The following is a 12842-nucleotide window of genomic DNA, read 5'->3' as shown; positions in this document are numbered from 1 at the left end:
TGTCTGGCTGCTTTCTTGAAACAAGAAAACAAAAACAATCTGGTTATATGGCATCCAGGGGAGACAGGGCATTGGTGAAAAGATTTCTGCATGAGGAAAAATAATGAAAGTTAAGAACACAGTGTGGAGGAAGATAGATTTTTCAGGTTAACAAACAAAAAACAGATTTATTTAGGCCAGTATAAGTTTTAATAATGGCACCTCTTGAATGATTAGTCTAATGTTGCTTCTTGGTCATAAATTTGGTATTTTACTTTGGATGAAATGATGGGAAAGCCTAAGTGAGAATAACAGATACCCTTTTCTCTGGTCTGAGCACAGGAAGCTTCTTTTCTTTCTTCCTTCCTTCCTTCCTTCCTTCCTTCCTTCCTTCCTTCCTTCCTTTCTTTCTTTCTTTCATTAAGAAAGGAGACATTAACAAAATCATAGGATGGGGGGTACAACTCCACACAATTCCTGCCACCCAATCTCCATATCCCATCCACTCCCCAATAGCTTTCCCATTCTCTATCCCTCTGGGAGTATGGACCCAGCCAGGGTCATTGTAGGTTGCAGAAGGTGGAAGGTCTGGCTTCTGTAATTGCTTCCCTGTTGAACATGGGCGTTGACTGGTCGGTCCATACTCCCAGTCTACCTCTCTCTTTCCCTAGTAGGGTGAGTCTCTGGGGAAGCAGAGCTCCAGGACACATTGGTGGGGTCTTCAGTCCAGGGAAGCCTAGCCAGCATCCTAATGGCATCTGGAACCTGGTGGCTGAAAAGAGAGTTAACATACAAAGCCAAACAAATTGTTGAGCAATCATGGACCCAAAGGTTGGAATAGTGGAGATGGAGTGTTGGGGGGTACTCACTGCAAATTCTAGAGTACTTCTGCTTTCAGGTATATATTTGCCCCACTTTATGGATACATGTGAACTAATGCTCTATCTCATAGAACCTGGTCTATATCTAGGTTATGGGACTTTGTTAGAAAGTGAACCATCTGGGATGGAATTAGACAATACTATGAAAAGGTCTCACCCAGTAATGAAGCTGAAGGGTTGTCATTCCAGATCTGAGGTCTCTGGACGCAGTCTGAGCTTAAGCATGTTGAGGTGGCAATCGTTGTGTTGATTAGGTTGCAATCGGCAGATGCAACATTATTTGATATGAATTGGCAGAGGCATGCGGGAAAGTGGGCCCTACCCTAGGGTCCCAGGACCGGGGGATGTTTAGGCTCTATAGTGGAAATGTGAGGTTCCTGCTGTCTTAGGGTTCAAAAAGACAATGGATAGTTATTGTTATCATCACATTATTTGGTAATTGGGTTAACTTTGAAAAGTCCCTTTGTTAGACATACAATCAATTTTCCCCCTCTCATATTAATTAAATAGTGATTTATATGACTACAATTTAATGGGTGTGTACATAAACACCATTCCCATCACCAAAAGATTGTGTCCCATCCCACCTACCCCCCCCACCCCTATCCCAGTCCCCACCCTCACCCTCCCACAGGCCTAGGAAGCCGCATGTCCATCCTCCCCCTCACCACAGGGTTTTTACTTTGGTCATGAACTCATCACTGTAAATCTTCAACTGCTGACAGCTATCTATCCTTAGGAGTTCCTTATCCCAATAAATTTTGATAAGGATCAGCTTGTTGTTTAATTCCCTTTTATCCTTAAACTTTTTTTCCCCCTGCATTACTCTTTTGTGCCTGCCTTGGCCCAGTGAGAGGAAGGCCTGGTTTACTAATAAAAGTTTAAAGTTAAACAAGAAAAAGGAGATAATTTTAGTGCAGGTGGATGATTGATAACTCCCCAGGTTCATTCTACTCCATCATTTGTGATCTTTCTACTCTCATGCTCAAAACTTGACATTTAAAGTTTTGAGCATAAAAAAACAAAAACAAAAAAAAAACCTTCATATTATTTATTTGGGAAGAAATGGATGCCTAGATGTATTTAGGACTTCCTTTCTATAACTCACTCAGAAGTAATTTTTTTAAAAAAAAATTTATATTTATTTTCCCTTTTGTTGCCCTTGTTTAACACTGTTGTGGTTGTTAATGTTGTTGTTATTGACGTCTTTGTTGTTGGATAGGACAGAGAGAAATGGAGAGAGGAGGGAAAGACTGAGAAGGGGAGAGAAACACAGACACCTACAGACCTGCTTTACTGCTTGTGAATCAACTCCCCTGCAGATGGGGAGCCAAGGGCTCAAACCGGGATCCTTAAGCTGGTCCTTGAGCTTTGCAACACGTGTGCTTACCCCGCCGTTCTACCACCCCACTCCCAGAAGTAATTTTTAAAAGGAAGATAGAAAGAGAACCAGAGCATCACTCTGGCACATACATTGGCAGGGTCTCTGGATCTCATGCTTGAGAGTCCAGTGCTTTATTCACTGTGCCACCTCTCAGACTGCCAGAAGTAATTTTTCAGCCTTTCTGAATTATGTTTTTGAAAACTCCCATGTGGGGTGTGTGTGTATACACATGTGGTCATGCATGTGTGCGTTTTTTTCTTTTCTTTCTTTTTTTTCCCCCTTGATACCAGGCTTGTTGCTGGGGCTCAGTGTCTGTACAATGACTCCAGTGCTACTGGCAGCTATCGCCCTACCCTCCCCCCCCTTTGACTTTCTTTCTAACAGAAAGTTCTAATGTAAGTTTCTTTTTTAAAATAATTTAAAATATTTATTTCCTTTTGTTGCCCTTGTTTTATTGTTGTTGTTATTGTTGTTGTCATTGTTGGATAGGACAGAGAGAAATGGAGAGAGGAGGGGAAGACAGAGAGAGGGAGAGAAGGATAGACACCTGCAGACCTGCTTCACAGCTTGTGAAGCGACTCCCCTGCAGGTGGGGAGCCAGGGGCTCAAACCAGGATTCTTACGCAGGTCTTTGCACTTTGTGCCACTTGCGTTTAACCCACTGCACTACCTCCCGACTCCCCTAATGTAAGTTTCTAATTGCTTCTAATGTAAAAGCAGAGAAAGACATCTTTAACTACTCTACCACTCATGAAAAAGCATCCCCCCCACCCCAAGTGGAGACAGGGAGCTTGAACTTGGGTCCCTGTGCATGTTAATGTGTGCACTCAACATTGCCAGAAAAATAAATAGATAGATAGATAGATAAAGGATTCCCTACTAGTACTTGAAATGGTCATTCATTTATTCAACAGTCGGGTTCTGATCACTTATTGGAATGTATGTTATATAGTGCTTGGTGTATAGTAGTTGACTTGACAACTAGAGTCTGTAGGGTAATGAAGAAAACAACATATACATACAGCATTTAAGAAGGGTCAGAGTGCTCTACCACTTTTCAGAATCTCATGACTATTTTTTAAACATTTTTTTATTATATTTATTTACTGGTTAGAGACAGCCAGAAATCAAGAGGGAAGGGGTGATAGGGAGAGAGACAGAGAGACACCTGCAGCACTGCTTCACCACATGAAAAGACTTCCCCCTGCAGGTGGGGACCGGGAATGACTATTTTTATGAGCTAACTAAAACTTTCTAGAATTCTAGATTTTAATTTTTAAAATTAAAATGTATAGCTCAAGGACCCATGCAAAGGATCTGGGTTGAAGCCCCTGGCTACCCACCTGCCTGGGGGGGCAGGAAACGCTTCATAAGTGGTGAAGCAGGTCTGCAGCTGTCTATTTTACTCTCTCCCTGTCTACCTCTTCTCCTCTGTCAAATTTTCTCTGTCCTACCTAATAAATTGGGAAAAAATGGCTGCCAGGAGCAGTGGGTTCGTAGTATAGACACTGAGCCCTAGCAGTAACCCTGGAGGCAGAAAATAAAATGAAATAATAATAATGAGAGAGAGATACAGAGAGAAAGATACACTGAGAAAGACCAGAGCACTGCTCATCTCTGGCTTATAGTGGTCCCGGTGATTTATGAGAGTGATTTTATTTTTCCCCAACTGATGCTATGCAGTATGCATAACATGCCATATTACTGAGATCATATATCTAACTATCCTAATATTAGATCTTGGGCCCACCATAATTTCCTGAATACCAACCTTATTTCTCTAACTATTCAAAATAAAACTACTTTTTATTTTTTAATTAGTTATGTCTTTATTATACCACAGCACCACTTAGTTATAATTATCAGTGGCAACAGGGATTAAACCTGGGACCCCGTACATACAAGTCCTGTGTGCTCTCTCACTGTGGTATCTCCCTGCAATCAAGTAACATGAAAAGGAATTTCATGCAAGGGCAGTGGTTTCTGGGTGGAGAAAATACAAGGTGACCAGAAGAGCTATTCAATCTTGGGCTCTTTTCATACCCATTGCATCTTTACGCTCACTGATCCTGAACTAGGAATAAGCTGAGATAATGGCATATCTACATTGCTTTACAAGTTCAGAGTCCAGGGAAGGAAACAGATAGGGGCCTGGTAGCACAACCAGTAAAGCACTCAAGTTACCATGGAGAAGGAAATGTGCTCAATTCCCTCTCTCTCTCTCTCTCTCTCCCTCTTTCTCTCTCTCCCTCTCTTGCCCTATTTCTCTCTGTAATAATAGAAAAAAATTAAAATGAAGGGTAAAATGGTGCCTAGGTCAGGTGAATTCCTGTAGTCAGTAAATCCTAATGATAGATGAAATTGATTGTAAAGATTCTTTGCAAGGTTCCCCCATTCTTCTGAAATAGCTTCCAGTGAAGCTGCTCCAGCACACAGGGTGGTCTCTGCCTCACTCGAAGAAAACCTCCAACCACTTTGTTTTCACAAATTGCGCAATCATTTTGTTAACAAAGACTTGGCAAAGCCACACAGGAGTCGCGGATGTGAATGGGGAAATGAGGACCAACACACCAGCATTATCTGGCGGAGACAGTTCTGTGCGCAGGCGTTGAGGGAGGCCATCCAAATTGGCGCCTGTAACCTTCTTCCCTGGAACACGCACCCCTTTTACCTGCCTCCCTTCCCGCAGTGACCTGAATCAGACAGACTCAGCTTTTTAAAAAATATTTGGTGGTGGGAATGGTGTTTGTGTACACTCCTATTAATTTGTAGTCATATAAATCACTAATTAATATGAGAGGGGGGAAAATTGATTGTATGTCTCGAAGTTTTTAAAACACAGACTGAGTCTTTTTAATATATAGGCTGTGTCTTTGATATGCAGACTCTTTCAGAAGCCTAGACCAAGTAGGTCAGAAGCAACCAGTGGCACAGCTATATACAAGATACTGGGTATTATACAGCAAACCCTAACAAAGGGACTTTTCAAAGTTAACCCAATTACCAAATAATGTGATGATAACAATAACTATCCATTGTCTTTTTGAACCCTAAGACAGCAGGAACCTCACATTTCCACTATAGAGCCTATATTGCCCCCAGTCCTGGAACCTTAGGGTAGGGCCCACTTTCCCGCATGCCTCTCCCAATTCATATCAAATAATATTGCATCTGCTGATCACAACCTAACCAACGCAACGATTACTACCTCAACATGCTTCAGCTCAGACTGCGTCCAGAGACTTCAGATGTGGAATGACAACCCTTTCAGCTTCATTACTCGGGTGAGACCTTTCCTTTCATAGTATTCTCTAATTCCATCCCAGGTGGTTCACTTTCTAACAAAGTCCCAAAACCTAGATATAGACCAGGTTCTGTGAGATAGAGCATTAGTTCACATGTATCCATAAACTAGTGCAAAATATATACCTGAAAGCAGAAGTACATTAGAATTTGCAGTGAGTACCCCCCAACACTTCATCTCCACTATTCCAACCTTTGGGTCCATGATTGTTCAACAATTTGTTTGGCTTTGTATGTTAACTCTCTTTTCAGCCACCAGGTTCCAGATGCCATCAGGATGCTGGCTAGGCTTCCCTGGACTGAAGACCCCACCAATGTGTCCTGGAGCTCTGCTTCCCCATAGACTCACCCTACTAGGGAAAGAGAGAGGCAGACTGGGAGTATGGACCGACCAGTCAACGCCCATGTTCAGCGGGGAAGCAATTACAGAAACCTGACAGACCTTCCACCTTCTGCAACCCACAATGACCCTGGATCCATGCTCCCAGAGGGATAGAGAATGGGAAAGCTATTGGGGAGGGGATGGGATATGGAGATTGGGTGGCAGGAATTGTGTGGAGTTGTACCCCTCCTACCCTATGGTTTTGTTAATGGCTCCTTTCTTAAATAAATAAATATATATAGAGAGAGAGAAATTGAGAGAGATGGGGAGAGAGAGAGAGAGAGAGAGAGAGAGAGAGAGAGAGAGACTGCAGCACTGCTTCACTATTTGTGAAGCTCTCCCCCTGAAGGTTGGGGTTAGGGGCTTGAATCTGGGTCATTATTGCACATGATAAGATGAGTGCTTAACCAGGTGTGCCACCACCTAAGCTAATGACTTTTTTTTTAGCCCAGTTCTTACTACAAGTTTTAAGAAAAGCTCAAAGGCACTGATGCAGAGATTATTACCTGGCATCCACAGTTTTCTGTGTCAGCTTCTTTTGAACACAGAGTATGTTTTTATGAAAGGATTCCCCCCCCCCCCATCCCTGACCTACTTACTCATTTAGGAGACTGCCAATTGAGAGAGAGGGCCAAGGGTTATTGTTGTGGAGTCCATAAACAAGGTAGAGAGAAATTTGTGTCTTTAATATTTTACTAATTTCAAATAAAAGTAACATTTATCTCCAAATATATGCATATACATCAACTCATTGTAAAAGCAGGACCTGTGTATTTGTCATCAATAGAAATTATTTTCATTTATTAATTTTATTAGTGATTTAATATTGATTTATAAATTTATAAGATAATGGGGGTACAATTCCACACCATTCCCACCACCAGAATTCTCTGTCCACCACATTCCTTCCACTGGAAATTGCTGTAGTTTCACCAAGGTCACAGATATTAGTTGACTATTATTTCTATATCTATCTATATTTTCAATTGTTTTCTTTTTCTTTTTTCTTTTTATTATTTATTTATAGAAAGGAAACACTGACAAAACCATAGGATAAGAGGGGTACGACTCCACACAGTTCCCACCACCAGAACTCCGTATCCCATCCCCTCCCTTGATAGCTTTCCTATTCTTTAACCCTCTGGGAGTATGGACCCAAGGTCATTGTGGGATGCAGAAGGTGGAGGTCTGGCTTCTATAATTGCTTCCCTGCTGAACATGGGCATTGACAGATCAATATATACTTGCAGGCTGTCTCTCTCTTTCCTAGGGGATCAGGGTTCTGGGGAATCAGAGCTCCAGATGAAGATTCCGATCTACAGGGACGCAGAGTTCACATAGGCTCCTAAGCTGAATATGGGTTCCAGATCACATCAAATTGATGGGGTTTACAGTCAACAATATTTATACACCTTTCCCATATTTGGAAGCTACTCTCTTCCCAGAACCAGCTTTCTGGTCCTTTTTCTAGCCATGACAATATTTCCCCCAGACAATAACTAGGATCCACCTGCATATCAGATTTCAGGCTCAGGAAAAAACAAACAAACAAACAAACAACCCTAGTATAGCCACAGGCCCTTTGGAATCTAACTAAAATATGCCTACTAGCTATCTACAGAAGGGAGACCCTTCCCATTGTTTTCTATGGTCCTGCCTTCTCTTTCTTTCTTTCTTTTTTCCTTTATTGGGGGATTATGTTTTACAGTCAACAGTAAATACAATAGTTTGTACATGCATAACATTTCCCAGTTCTCCACATAACAATACAACCCCCACTAGGTCCTTCTCTGCCATCATGTTTCAGGACCTGAACCCTCCCCCCAACCCACCCCAGAGTTTTTTACTTTAGTGCAATATACCAACTCTAATCCAAGTTCTGCTTAGTGTTTTCTCTTCTGATCTTGTTTTTCAACTTCGGCCTGACAGTGAGATCATCCATATTCATCCTTCTGTTTCTGATTTATCTCACTTAACATGCCTTCTTCAAGCTCCATCCAAGATGGGCTGAAAATGGTAAAATCACCATTTTTAATAGCTGAGTAGTTTTCATGGTGTATATATATTACAACTTGTTCATCCACTCATTTCTTGCTGGACACCTGGGTTGCTTCCAGGTTTTGGCTATTACAAATTGTGCTCCGATGAACATAGGTATACACAATTCTTTTTGGATGGATGTGTTTGATTCCTTAGGATATATCCTCAGGAGAGGAATTGCAGGGTCATAGGTAGGTTCATTTCTAGCCTTCTGAGAGTTCTTTAGACTACTCTCCACAAGGGTTTGACCAATTTACATTCCCACCAGCAGTGCAGGAAGGTTCCTTTGTCCCCACAACCTCTCCTGCATTTCTTCTCTTTCTTTCTAAGTCACACCTATATCTATTGCTCCTTTTGAATGTCTTTTTTCTCTCCTCTCCTCTCTCGGGGTCCTGATGTAGTTCAGAGCCCATTGGTCATCTTCACCTATTATTTTGCCCTTTCTGGGGATGTAGATCAAATTTCTTTTTTTGGGGTGCAGAAAATGTGAGATCTGGCTTCTATAATTGCTTCTCTGATGGACATGGGCACTGGCAGGTAAATCCATAATTCATAACTCCAGCCTGTTTCTATCTTTCCCTAGTGGGGTAGGGCTCTGGAGAGGTGAGGTTTCAAGACACATTGGTGAGGTCATCTGCCCAAGGAAGTGAGGATGGATGGAATCATAGTAGCAGCTGCAACTTGGTGGCTGAAGGGTGGTAATATATAAAGCAAGATGAAATGATTAATGAACAGGAACCAAAAACAGCAGATGAGAATAGGGAACTTAGGGTGTAAAGAAGCTAGGAACTCTATTTTAGGTATGTTCTATGACTTTAGCAATTTTTTCATGAGTTTAATAGCTAACATGGAGGTGGACTAAAAATATTGTCTAGGAAGATGGTGTCAGAGTTGAGAATATGGCTAGAAAGCTAGATTGGAGCAGAGTAGCTTCCAAACTTAATCCAACCCAGGGCCCATAAAATGATTGTATAATACTTGTTTAAAATATCCTGAATTGGGAGTCTGGGTGGTAGCGTAGCAGGTTAAATGTAAGTGGCGCAAAGCTTAAGGACTGGTGTTAAGGATACCGGTTCAAGCCCCCAGCTCCCCAACTGCAGCCGTTTTTTAAAAAAGCAACCTATTTTTTTAAAAAAAATATTTATTTCCCTTTTGTTGTCTTTGTTGTTTTATTGTTGTAGTTATTATTGTTGTTGTTATTGATGTCATCGTTGTTGGATAGGACAGAGAGAAATGGAGAGAGGAGGGGAAGATAGAAAGGGGGAGAGAAAGACACCTGCAGACCTGCTTCACTGCTTGTGAAGTGACTCCCCTGCAGGTGGGAAGCCGGGGGCTCCAACTGGTATCCTTACTCCAGTCCTTGCACTTTGCCCCACCTGCACTTAACCCGCTACACTACTGCCTGACTCCCAGCTTTTGCAAATTCTACAGAAATCTATCTGGTGTCCTCCATCTTTCTCTTGCTGGACACATGTATAGTATAACCTTTCTTCATCTTGATATCTCAGCCTATTATGAAGGTTTTTATCCTAAAAATTTCTAGATGAGAAATGAACTCTATATACTAGCATCCTTATCATTGTGATGGGATAAATGTTCATGTCATCCTTCCTGGTTAATAGTTCTTCCTTCCTTCCTTTCTTTTTCTACACCTTTCATAAATACACATTTTTTTCTTTTATGCCAATTCATTTGTGTCCTCCAGGATCACAAAGAAGCCCTATTTGTTACTCATGAAAAACAATTAAAAAAATCACTAGAAGTTCCAATAACAGATGGGAAAAAGGCAAACATTTATTTTTATTTGCAAGTGCAGCTTCTGCCAATAATGCTCACAAAACCACTTAAGCTACAGTAATCTTTGATAAATGTAATGAATACTTTAAAAAATACTCAGTGATAAAAATTACAGAAAAATTTTAATTATATTGTTGAAAATGTTTGGTATCCCAAACCCACTATTTTCCATAACAATTTTTGTAATGGTTTTAATTAAAGAATAAAGATTTCCTTTCATTTTTCCTTCTACTTCTACACAATCCCAATTATATGAATACAATCTGTCCCATGAACTCTTAGGACTGATATTTTCTGGATTTACATCGTTTTTATTCTTACACATTTATATTAATATTTTACAAAACAATTGTTGTTGTGTTATGTGAAACAAAATTGTAGATTCCACTTACAGTGTGGCATTTTCAGTTTGGGGGAAAACTGAAAATCAAATCAGTAGAAGGTCATTTTATGCCTTTTCTTTCCTTTTTAGTTATAATAAATAATTAGCAACCTACTAGTTACAAAAATTCTTAATTATGCTTAGAGCAACCAGAGCATTTTCACAAATTTAAATTCATATTTGTCACAGCCTATGAATTCACTAAGAAAAGCCTCTGGTTTTCTAGTTTGGTAACAAATGGCTTTTGTCTGATGCATAATTAATAGAAACTAATAATGACTATGTAGCTCTTCCAGCGTTTTAAAGGCAAATCTATATTGGCCTACAGTTAACATGCAAATTCATCCAACAGGCAACACAAAATGTATTGTAGTAGTCATTCATTTTTATCAACATTCAAGAAGATTTTGACAGCAGCACAACTCTCCTATGTCAGAAACACATTATAACATGGTCACAACTGAAGTCAGATCATACCTGGTAAAATATCCCCTTCCTAGTTCATCTTCTAGAGTCAGTTCAGACTTCCAGCATGATACATGAACAATACCAATTAATACTGTGATACAAAGGTAAATACAGACAAGAGTTTGGTGTGCTAGCATAGAGAGTTTTTTTTTTTTTAAACAGTGACAAACAAAACCAAACATCTTGTCCCATTCTCTTTCCTTTCCCTTTGTGAGACTGGATTCTCATAGCCTGATAGAAACATCCATTTTGGAGAACTGAATTCAGTGATCCCAGCAATGAAATTATTCCTTGGAAGGGAAACTTGGTCAGAAGGGGGACATCATACCCACGTGGGAAGACCACTAGGGAAAACATCCTTTGATCAGAAGAAAAAAAAATCATTTGCTATTTATAGTTTGAAGAAAAAGTGATTTTTCAAAAGATTTAGCTTTATCCCAAGGAGTAGTTTAGTGGTATATTGCAACTCAAATTTTATTTTTGGCTGAGATAAATGAAATGTATACCATCATCACCACGACTCTTAATTTTCCTTCCATCACATAAGACACTTGTTAAGATAAGAAAGATATTCTGCTAAAGCTGACGGTGATTGAGAGTCATTCAGTATTCAAAGTTCCTAAAGAATCGTTGGTTCTCTGAAAGGGATTAAAAAAGTAGGAAAGGCTTTTTCAAACTCTTGCTAGTAAACAATTATTACTTCAACTGATACAATGGCTACGTGACATCAAAGTACTATAAATTATCAAAACTATCGTACAGAAAAATTACAAATTCATTGCAAAATACATTACACTACGACCTTAAGAAAAAAGTGCTTTTTTGTTTTACTTTCTTTTTTATTTTTTTGCCAGAAAAGTATTCTTTCAATATAGAAAATCCTATGCTTTTACCCTGCATGTGGCTAGGATATATCATAACGGAGTTTGTACTGAGTCCTTCTGATTTGCTGGGTGAAGGGCTGAAAAATATAATATTGACTTTTTAAAGCCATGTTCCAAATGACCGTGCCTGCTGTCAGTGGAGAGATGCCTGTTTAAGACACAAGAAGATGCCCTGGTCTGTCAAACCCTGCTGGCCATCACACTGTCCCTCCAATGAGCTGGTATTTTTTTTTTTTTGCATGTGGTTTCTTTGTGTCTTCCTGAATTATTCTTATGTCCTCAAGTAGCTTCACCACCTACATTAATCCTGTTTTCAGTGATGTCTGTATTGTCTCATGAGAGGAACAATACAAGATGGTGGACCTGCCAATTTCAAGAATGGATGTCCAAGGAGTTCCTGGGCTGTGGCTCTTTGAGATGGTTCCCTCACCAGCATCAGGTCTAGGAATCCCCGGAGCACTGCTGACACCTGTGAGAACACAAGAGGCCATTTTGAGGATTAGCACAGAAACTCAGTCCTAAAATGACTTCCCAGCTAATTGATGAGAAAGTCATACTATCAACAACATCAAATTTCAAATGTCACCTAGAAGAGCAAGATGTTAGGGAAACAATAACAGGGGTTGCCTTTATTAACACATAGTTTTCTTTAGCTTTTTCAAGTTTCACTATGTTAATGACTATTATTTACAAAAAAAAAAAAGAACACAGCTTATGTCTGCCTATTGGTGCTGTTGGAGACTGAACCTGGGGTCTCTTGTATACAACTCCTGTGCACAACTGCTACACTATCTCCCTAGCTTTCCTTTTTCAATTTTAAAATTGTATGAGTAAATGATGGAGCAAGAAGAATAAAATATTTACTACATAAACAATAGTGATAATGCTGATGAAGGACCCAGGTTCAAGCCCCAAGTCCCCAGTTTGCAAGGGTGAAATCTTCTCAAGCTGTGTAGCAGTGCTGCAGGTGTCTCTCTCTTCCTCTCTATGAAATTTCCCTTCTCAATTTTTCTCTATCTGATGAAATAAAAGTTAAAAAACAAAAAATAGCCATAGTAGCGGTGAATTCATTGCCAAGCACCCAAGCCTCAGCAATATCCCCTACCTCCTTCTCTGACACACAGTCCATTCTCCTTGACTACTTTGCCCCAGTTGCATAAGTCTTCCATCTTGGCTTAGGGCCCTTGCACTATTCCCTTTGTATGGTTTGCTTCTTCTTTCCATTCAGGTTCCAGTTCAGATGAGCTTTCTCCAAAAAAGGCTTCTTCTACTTTCAACCTCAAAAAGCATCCAATTTTTTTTCATAATGCCCTATTTATTTCACAGTATATATCACCCTCTA

The 12842-nt window shown here is 40.1% G+C and overlaps 1 protein-coding gene across 3 annotated transcripts in view; it reads right to left on the bottom strand.

The window, feature by feature from the left end:
- Positions 1-9743: 9743 nt before the first annotated feature.
- PAK5 (p21 (RAC1) activated kinase 5) overlaps positions 9744-12842 on the bottom strand; it is a 352864-nt gene continuing 349765 nt past the window's right edge. For all 3 annotated transcript variants that reach the window (XM_060186557.1, XM_060186556.1, XM_060186558.1), the window contains one exon: positions 9744-11969. In XM_060186557.1, coding sequence (XP_060042540.1) covers positions 11814-11969 — 156 coding nt within the window. In that variant the 3' untranslated portion in view covers positions 9744-11813. The remainder of the gene's footprint in view (positions 11970-12842) is intronic.

Source organism: Erinaceus europaeus, chromosome 1 (genome assembly GCF_950295315.1).
Source record: "Erinaceus europaeus chromosome 1, mEriEur2.1, whole genome shotgun sequence".
Classification (NCBI taxonomy): Eukaryota; Metazoa; Chordata; class Mammalia; order Eulipotyphla; family Erinaceidae; genus Erinaceus; species Erinaceus europaeus.
This window is presented reverse-complemented; position numbering and strand designations above follow the sequence as displayed.